The 9,913-nt window shown below is 40.7% G+C and overlaps 1 protein-coding gene across 2 annotated transcripts; it reads left to right on the top strand.

Annotated features, from left to right (window-relative positions):
* Positions 1 to 4,824: 4,824 nt before the first annotated feature.
* LOC128444873 (YY1-associated factor 2) lies at positions 4,825 to 9,606 on the top strand. 2 transcript variants are annotated; one of them, XM_053427549.1, is made up of 4 exons: positions 4,825 to 4,983; positions 5,269 to 5,394; positions 7,386 to 7,538; positions 7,666 to 9,606. In XM_053427549.1, the coding sequence occupies exons 1-4, from the start codon at positions 4,958 to 4,960 to the stop codon at positions 7,904 to 7,906; spliced, it is 546 nt and encodes a 181-aa protein (XP_053283524.1). In that variant the 5' UTR covers positions 4,825 to 4,957; the 3' UTR covers positions 7,907 to 9,606. The 2 variants fall into 2 exon arrangements, with proteins under 2 accessions (XP_053283524.1, XP_053283525.1); XM_053427550.1 differs by lacking the exon at positions 5,269 to 5,394.
* Positions 9,607 to 9,913: the final 307 nt, after the last annotated feature.

Genomic DNA, 9,913 nt, shown 5'->3' with positions numbered 1-9,913 from the left:
GAGGACACGCAGCGATGGTGGTTGGCTGCCGCCCCCTAGGTGCGGAGGCCTACTGCAACAACCTCTTCTTCTGCTTCCTCCCCAGATGTTTCCTGCCTCTCTTCCACCACACTCCACGATTCCCTTTAAACTCACTACCTTTAGTGCTGCTTCTGTAATTCCCTCTGTCATGTCCTTCCTTGGTATATACTTCCTGCAATTAACTAGTACATGATCTACGGTTACTGGTACCTGACAGTGTTCGCAATGGCCTGTTCAATGTTTCCCTGTGATGGTGAATGTCCTTTTCAGGTTGCTGTGCCCTATTAGTCGAGTCATTACCACCTCCTCTCTCCTATTTCCTCCTCTCTTTCTTTCACCTCTGTCTCCTCTCTTATCTCCTGGTCCCAGTGTTGCTGCCACTCTTTATTGATTTCCTTCCACTCACTACCCTTTCCCTCTGATTTTGAAAGTTTCATTCGACTATAACTACTTCTTCTTATGAAATGATCATAATAATAATAATAATAATAATGATACAAATGATAATTGCTATTATCACTATAATTGATTTATTATTATTTTTATTATAGTTATTTTTTGTCATTATAACATTGACTATGTTTCTTAATGCCTCCCTCTTTAAATTATAGTCATTACATCTTCGTGTTATGACATTACAACCTAGTCTTCCTCCATACAAGCCAGTGGTGTGGAGGATTTTCCATTAGTTTTTTTAATTAAGTATGATTGAGAGGTTAAAGGCAGTCTTCCCCAGTTCTGATCTCTTCCCTTATAGAATAAATTGCACACTGCCAATGGGCATGTTTTATGGTCTCATTATGACCACCATGCCCATCAGCCCAATTCTATGCCCACAGTGAATTAACCTCATTCCCAATAATTGAACTTGGTCTACTTTCCCTCTGGAAATCCTATATTAAACCAAAGGCATACAGTGCCTTGCATAAGTATTCACCCCCTTTGGACTTTTCTACATTTTGTCATGGTATAACCACAGATTAAAATTTATTTCATCGTGAGTTTATGTAATGGACCAACACAAAATAGTGCATCATTTGGAAGTGGGGGGAAATATTACATGGATTTCACAATTATTTACAAATAAAAGTCTGAAAAGCGTTGAGTGCATATGTATTCACCCCCTTTACTGTGAAACCCCTAACAAAGATCTGGTGCGACCAATTGCATTCACAAGTCACATTTGCAAGTCACATAATTAGTAAATAGGGTCCACCTGTCTGCAATTTAATCTCAGTATAAATACACCTGTTCTGTGACGGACTCAGAGTTTGTTGGAGATCATTACTGAACAAACAGCATCATGAAGACCAAGGAGCTCACCAAACAGGTCAGGGATAAAGTTGTGTAAAAATATGAAGCAGGGTTAGGTTATAAAAAAATATCCAGAGCTTTGAACATCTCTCTGAGCACCATAAAATCCATCATAAGAAAATGGAAAGAATATGGCACAACCGCAAACCTACCAAGAGGAGGCCGTCCACCCAAACTGAAGAGTCGGACAAGGAGAAAATTAATCAGAGAAGCAACCAGGAGGCCCATGGTTACTCTGGAGGAGTTGCAGAGATCCACAGCTGAGGTGGGAGAATCTGTCCACAGGACAACTATTAGTCGTCTACTCCACAAATCTGGCCTTTATGGAAGAGTGGCAAGAAGAAAGCCATTGTTGAAAGGGATCCATAAAAAATCCCGTTTGGAGTTTGCCAGAAGCCATGTGGGAGACACAGCAAACATGTGGAAGAAGGTGCTCTGGTCAGATGAGACCAAAATTGAACTTTTTGGCCTCAATGCAAAATGCTATGTGTGGCGAAAACCAAACACTGCCCATCACCCTGAGCACACCATCCCAACAGTGAAACATGGTGGTGGTAGCATCATGCTGTGGGGATGCTTCTCTTCAGCAGGTACAGGGAAACTGGTCAGAATAGAGGGAAAGATGGATGGAGCCAAATACAGGGAAATCCTTGAAGAAAATCTGATGCAGTCTGCAAAAGACTTGAGACTGGGGCGGAGGTTCATCTTCCAGCAGGACAATGACCCTAAACATACAGCCAGAGCTACAAAGGAATGGTTTGGATTAAAGAATGTTAATGTCTTAAAATGGCCCAGTCAAAGCCCAGACCTCAATCCAATAGAGAATCTATGGCAAGACTTGAAGATTGCGGTTCACAGACGGTCTCCATCCAATCTGACTGAGCTTCATCTTTTTTGCCAAGAAGAATGGACAAACCTTTCCATCTCTAGATGTGCAAAGCTGGTAGAGGCATACCCCAAAAGGCTTGCATCTGTAATTGCAGCGAAAGGGGGTTCTACCAAGTATTGACACAGGGGGGTGAATACTTATGCACCCAACAGATGTCAACTTTTTTGTTCTCATTATTGTTTGTGTCACAATAAAATTTATTTTGCACCTCCAAAGTACTATGCATGTTTTGTTGATCAAACGGGAAAAAGTTTAAGTCTATTTGAATTCCAGTTAGTAACAGTGCATAATGGGAAAAAGTCCAAGGGGGGTGAATACATATGCAAGGCACTGTAGTAGAGTAACTGTAGCATATAAGATCTGCTCTCATTGTTTATGACATATTTTTGAGTTTCCAGTTTCGATTACAGAACACATCTCCAGTGAACCATATGAAGGCAATATAGCATTATTTTCCTTGAGGGTTGTTTTTACTCCATGTTGACTGATGCCTCATTCTTCAGCCCTATAGCTTATGTGCTGGCACCAGTCTGTGGCGGGCACCCACATGAATCCAAGACTGCATCCCGTTTTATGTATTCTGTACACTGACATCATTATCTCTATCACCACATCTGGCCTGGCCTGAGACGTTCCAAGATGTATTGCCTCTAATGCAGCAAGATAATTAATACAAATTACCCTTGACTTTGGCGTAGAATCTTCAATCCACCGAAGGCTTCATAGGATTGCCGGTTTCTCTGCAGTGGATATTGAAGTTTGACCAGAAAACCTTCACACTTATCGTATTTAAGAAATATGCCACAAATTCTACTTTGCCAGTGGTTTCATTTCCAGAACCATCATGTAAATTTGTAGGCAGCGGACTCACACCTCCTTCTGATGCTCACTGACTGCTTACACTGGATCTAACACAGTCTTCCCACTGATCAAGCTTAGAATATAAAGATCTAAATCAACCTGCAGCTAAATATATGTAATAGCAATCTGAATGGATGGATTTACAAACAGTATTTATGTAACTGTTTACCTGAAGTTTCCTTATCAAAGACAGTCTACATGGAAACTTTACATTACTTATACAGAGCAGTGAACCCTGTTTTTAAACATTTATACAGCTTAATTTACAAATGTTGATATAAACATTCATGGAAAAAAGCGGTGTCTCCATATATTCTTTAAATTCACATAAAGATCCTTTGACATTGGGGGTATTGATTGACCTGCCAAATTTATGGATGGTAAAATTGACCAGAAATGGAAAGTACAGGTATCTGTACTTTACTTGAGTATTTATCTTTCTGACAGCTTTTACTTTCATTCACTCATTTTAACACAAATATCTGGTCTACTCCTCAAATTTTCAAAACAGGTGCGTAACTTTGGGTTTTAATGCATTTGAAGGGAATTATCAGTTTTGTTTTATTTTGTATGATCAAGAGCCACGTTTCCATCATCAAGGCAGATTGAAACTTAAATGGACAATAACATAGAAAAGACTTATCCTTGTGTATCTGCAAGTTCACATCACACAACAGACATAACACAGCTTGAAAGATATATCAAGATGAAACAGACATGAGAGAGAGACGCATATGTCCATGACAAGAAGCAACAAAATGGAAGAATTGATCAACATCAATGATATTGTTGATTAATTGTTGATTGTTAAAAAAGAGCAACACATTTCCCATCTCTAGCCTTCGTCTCAGTTTGCAACAGATAAAGCACGTAGAGAACCTTTAAGGACATTTCAGAACCAGTACTTTAATACTTTACTTGAGTAAAGAGGTTGAATCTCACTTATACGTTGTTTGTAACACATGTATCTGTACTTTGAGTCAAGACTGTGTGGACAGTAGAAAATCATTATAGGTATAGTTCACTGAAAAAAAAATTTACTCATTATCTACTACTCACTATGTCGGTGGAAGGGTAAGTGAAGTGTTAGAGTCCACAAAACACATGTGGGGTTTTCGGGGTTAAACAGTGTTCTTACTGATTTCATCTCGCGAGAACTGCAGCAGTAACTAGGAGGATATCAGAAGACATTTAGGCAAAAAAAAAAGTGTTGATGACACCATAGGAGCCGTAGTATGAATATTGTTTTCTTTACGTTTGAAGAAGTGGTCCACCCTTTATTTCAATTGGATTGGATTTTGCTGCAGCACTGTTTACCCCCTGAGAATCCAAGTGTTTTGTGGACTCAAACACTTCACCCACCCCTCCATTGGCTTAGCAGTGAGTAGATAAGTGAATTATAATTTTTGGGTGAACTATCCCTTAAAGTTAGATCGTCTTCCTCTCAGTTTGCTTTGCACAGACACAGCAGGTACAGAACTTTTTGATTTTTGAGTACATTTCAGAGCCTGTACATCTATACTTGAGTAAAGAGGTGGGAATCAGTACTTATACCTTCACTTGAGTTGTTTCTAACACAAGTAGCTGTCCCTCTACTTTGAGTAAACACTGTGTGTACTTGTACCACTTCCGATCTGTACCACAGAGACCCGTTGAGCTGGAGGAGGGGACCCTCCATCTTCATCAGTCTCGTGTCACTTCTCCCACTGCCCCAGTGTTGTGATCACATGAGCGCTGATTGGCCGAGGGCCCGTCACGTGCTCCTCCTCCGAGTTTCCCCCGACAGCTGAGCCGCAGCAGCAGCAGCTAAATGCGTCTGTTCGCCTGCATCATCGCAGCGTTTCCACTCGGAACTGTCACAACTTCCACAACATGGGCGACAAGAAGAGTCCCACCAGGTACAGCTGCCTCTCGAGCCGCCCGACGAGCACTTTAACCGGGCCGCCAGAGCCCGCACGGCTTGGTCAATGGATGGAGGGGTTGTACTGAAAGTCTTCATGGCGGCCGGAGTTAATACGAGGAGACTCTGCCTGTTTAACCCGAGAGCGTCTCCCTCTCTGTGACTTGACTCGTGAGCGTAGTTTCCTGTTGTGTCGCTTCGCGTGCAGTCTGTGGCCCGTGTGTTAGAGAAGCTTTGCTGCGTGTGGTAAAGCGTGTGTTTGTGTTTTGCTCTCTGTGTGCAGGCCGAAGCGGCAGTCCAAGCCCTCCGCAGACGACGCGTACTGGGACTGTAGCGTGTGCACGTTCAGGAACAGCGCTGAGGCGTTCAAGTGCATGATGTGTGATGTCAGGAAGGGCACGTCAACACGGTGAGAGACGTCATGTTTTCGAACTTAAAGGTTCAGTGTGTAAGATTCAGGTGAAAGTGATCATCTAATAATCCAAGTTAGGTCTTCACTAGTGTGTTTCAACTGAATCGTACGAATTGTAGTGGTTTTAAAAAAATAGAAAGGGCCCTTCATATTTAAATACTATATATATATACATCAGGAGCAGGTCCTCTCTAAGGAGACCAACATGTTTTTTACAGTAGTCCAAACTGAAAAAACTAAACACTTTTTTTTTGTTTTTATGACAATTGGAATTGAAGGTTCCCACAGGTTCTACTCTGTGTTTGGAAGGGGAGGCTGAGGGGTATTCAACTGCAACATGCAAATTCACCACTAGATATCAGTAAATTATACACACTGAACCTTTAAACCTGCAGCCACTAATTCCTTCATAATAGCAAGGTTAACTAAAACTACTAAAGTAAAAGTTGCAGGAATGTGAGATACTCCCAGTCCTGTAATAGAACCTGTTTTAATGTTCACTGATTGATGAAACTGTTTCAAAGCGTTTTAAACCATCGGCAGGGCCGTGCAAAACATCACTGGGGCCAGGTGCCTAAGTGAAAAGGAAGGGCAAGACTCTAAAAGATATTTCCAATACACTGACATACAGACGTTTGGGTTCGGCGATACGGATATAAATAAAATATTATTTTTCACATCAGTTGATATTGATATTAAATCAGTTCACAATTTCTGTAATTTTTGCTTCAGATGGTGAAAAAGCTTAGTGGTATTACCTGTTGTTCTGGGAAAATGTTTTCGACACAATTTACATTGCACGCTACTCTGCTTCTTATCAGACCTTAAATGGCCAAAATATGTCCACACTACCGAATTCCTCTGACTCCTCTTTTCCTCGTCCCTAGAGCCATGGGCTGTGTGTTGGGGTGTCTTCTTCTGCAACGCTGTCGCTCTAGTCTTCTGTCGTAATTTTCTCCCAGTCTGACATAGTGGTGTGTGCAGCTGAAAAAGCCCAAACACTATCACATGTGCTGTTGCTGGCTGCTACTCCTACACTCTGTGCTGTGTGCGTCAATCTGACCTGATGTGGCTGTATTTCAGACACATGATTGGTTTGGCGCGGTGCTTTTCTCACTGTTAATGGCTGTTTGTGTTGTCTGTCAAACCTTGGATGGAAGGAGTTCTATCGACTATGTCTTAAATTTCTGTTGAGGAAAAGTTATATTTTTTTTATCACCCAGCCCAAGTAAATCTTTATTTAATCAAGTACGCATGTACACACATGAAGATGTCTTATACTCATTAACAGACCTTTTTTTTATTGTATCAATTCACAGAGAAGATGGTCTCGCATTCACTTTTTCTACATTTATATATTGTGTATATATAGTATTGCATGTACCATGCACATGCAGGGTATGCATTGGCCCTATGATAAAGTGACAAACAATGTTCAGGCATTTTAAACACGTTACCTAGTTGACAGCAAAGAGAACAGGTCAGGGAAATGTAGCCTTAATGTTCCTCTGCATGGTGTTAGATCCAAATGCTGAAGGGCCTGGTCACACATATGCAAAGTGAGGTGGGTCAAAGTTCACCAAAGTTAAACTACACTCAAAGCCATGGTGCAATCTGCCTCTCGGCTGGAAGGGGATGTTTAATCTGCTGCCTCACTCTCACAGATTGGAAGTGAACGGAAGGCAAAGGAATTGATGCCATTAAAAAGTTGGATTGCATTAAGAAAAATAAATTCAAAAACATTTTTAGAAAAGGAACACTTATTTAGTTTAGCTTTTTGTGCAGCTTCAGGTTACTTTGCAGCAGCCGGCCCTGCTTGCCACAACTCAATTACTGCAGGACACTTAAACAGTTTCAGAAAGAAAGCTGCAAACCACATTACCACAGACCAAGTTAACAGAACATTCAAAACAGGCAGGTTGAGAACAGGTACTGCACGAGTTGAACTTTAAAACAATAACAATAACTTTTTCTCTTGTCTCTTTCAGAAAACCACGGCCAGTTTCTCAGCTGGTTGCACAGCAAGCAAATCAACAGTTTGCACCACCCACACTGCCAAAAAAGGACAAGAAAGAGAAATCAGAGAAAGACAAGAGCGATAAAGAACCAACACTGAAAAAGAAAAGCAATAAAAAGATCAGGTAATTAATCCACGTGTGAAAAGAAAATAGTAGAATATCTCAATATTCCCTTTTCTGTGATATATAACTAACATTTTTTGTATCCTCTCATCAGTTTTCATGTTTTGTGAATTTTTCTCTTCACCAGGCCAAGGTTAAAAAACATAGACAGGAGCAGCGCTCAGCATTTAGAGGTCACAGTTGGAGATCTGACTGTAATAATCACAGACTTTAAGGAGAAAGCCAAACCCACACCCACTTCTACAAATGCTGCCTCCGCAGAACAACACAGTCAAAGTGGCTCAAGCTCTGATAACACTGAACAAGGTGTCTCCAGGTGCTCCTCACCCCGGGGAGAAGGCTCGTTGGTCAACGGAGAGACTCACTAACCTTCACACTCCCATTCAGCACAAGTGATTCTTCTGCACTCTCAACAGCCTCAACCAGAGATTAAACTTCATGCACATCTTTTTTTAGAATACTTTAAAAGCCAGTACGATAGCATTTACTTCCATCTGAGGTTGTATTTTTCACGGCCCTCCCATAAGGATTCAGGATATCAGAACTGTAATAGAAAGAAGTAATGGATGTTGGTGGAGCTGTAGCACATGATGTGGTCTGGGGACTTTTCCTCTCCCACCTCACAGTTATGTTAGCATCACACTCGGGCCTTGTTCAGACTTGGTTATATCTTTCGTTACAGGTGATCTGATCACAACTGGACAGCTCAATGTACAGTTGTGAATGCGGTTAGACCACATTCCTTTAGCAGTGTGAATGTAAATGTCTCCTGAGCCATGTTGACGGACCACCTACTCAGCTTGCGTCCTCTGACCCGCTACAGCTTCATAACGAATTGAAAGAATTTTTGCACTTTTCAAGCTGTTTATAAACAAACTCCCCGAAATGTCTAGAAAATTTGGTCAAGATATTAACCGGGGTTTCCCTTTTGCATATGAAGAATGCAGCAGGAGATAATCTGGGTCAAATGCGTTCACAACAACATGGGCATTTCGGGAACATTCAGGTGGGGGTGGCACCTTGGAAGAGCCTGCAGGGGGCAGGACATGACATATATATTCTGCTGCAAAAAGCTCAGTGATCTTGTTTATAGCAAATCGACACCAGCGTTGGCCTTTACAACCAAAAGCTCTCAAATCTCATTCCTTGTCCAAGTTGACATCTTTGTCAGCATCTTCTTATTCTTTTGCATCCTCAGGTTTTTGTATTCTTCCAGTTTTGTTCTGTTACGTGTTAGAAATGTCATCAACATGCCCAAATGCTCGCTGTGAACTTTTCCCTGCTGTATTTTCACATGAGCTCACTCTGATATTCTACTGGGGGGCTGGCAGGAAAAGTTCCAGAAAATGTCTAGAGCAACTTACTGGGACATTTATGTTTCTCCCAGCCCCTCTGGAAGATTTCAGGAAATTGTCTCGTTCATGTCTGAAAACAGGCTCTCACTAACACATGAACAACAGACACATCTGTTTAGTCAGAGTAGGTGGAAACAACATGATTTGGTCTTTAAAATTAGAAATGAAATGTGTTTCTATTTGCATATAGAGCAGGTAGGTGAGATCTTATCGAAAGACGTCTCTGGAGACACATGAAGATGCATTCTATAGTCAGGTATGAACTGACGTCCTCAGAGCTGTCCACTTGTGATCATATCTCTGAGATGCAAGTTAATTCCAAATCTGAACAGGTTCTTGGTTTGTCATAGCTGATGAGAATAAATGATGCATTGTGAAAGAAAATGTGAAGAAGTCCTCGGAGAATTGTAGTTTATCCTTATATTTTGTTATTAATTGCACTTAATGGCATCCTGTGTTCATGATAACACGTCTTAGCATTATTTCCACTTTGCCATTAACAGTAAATCATAACACTGTTGGTTACTGGCCTTATCCAGCTCTCATTTTATGACATTGGATGCAATAATTGTTTCACTGTCCAACATTTGAGTAAAGATATTGGAACAGTTGTTCTAAGTATGCTTCTCTTTCACTTTGTTGAGTTGAGCATGATGTAATCTATAGAATGATTTATATTGTACAATAATGTCGAATAAAATAAGCTGTAGATACTTGGATATGTTTTTATTTTAAATGTTTCAATACAAACAGGAACAGTTTGTAAAAAGTTTCCATATTATGGATTGTATGTTGAATTTGTTAACAGTAAATTATCACATCATGACTGATAAGTTCTATAAAATCAAGGCAGGAAACATAACAGAGTTGTTCTTTAAGTTGCTACGTTGGACTGTGTGTTTTATTATTACCTGTCACTATTGGCCTTTTACTCTGAGAATTGGCATTGAATATAATATCATTCTCTCTCTCACAAAGACACATAGACTCTTTCTCTCTCACACACACATACATACTATG

This window comes from Pleuronectes platessa, chromosome 7 (genome assembly GCF_947347685.1).
Source record: "Pleuronectes platessa chromosome 7, fPlePla1.1, whole genome shotgun sequence".
NCBI classification, from domain to species: Eukaryota; Metazoa; Chordata; class Actinopteri; order Pleuronectiformes; family Pleuronectidae; genus Pleuronectes; species Pleuronectes platessa.
Note: the sequence above shows the minus strand (reverse complement) of the source record. Positions and strands in the feature narration are given on the sequence as shown.

What these genes read in the sequence shown, in the direction of transcription:
- LOC128444873 (XM_053427549.1), top strand. Translation starts at nt 4,958, where the DNA reads ATGGGCGACAAGAAGAGTCCCACCAG. An exon ending in GACAAGAAGAGTCCCACCAG is followed by an intron (nt 4,984 to 5,268) that starts GTACAGCTGCCT and finishes CTCTGTGTGCAG; the next exon opens with GCCGAAGCGGCAGTCCAAGC. An exon ending in AGGAAGGGCACGTCAACACG is followed by an intron (nt 5,395 to 7,385) that starts GTGAGAGACGTC and finishes TGTCTCTTTCAG; the next exon opens with AAAACCACGGCCAGTTTCTC.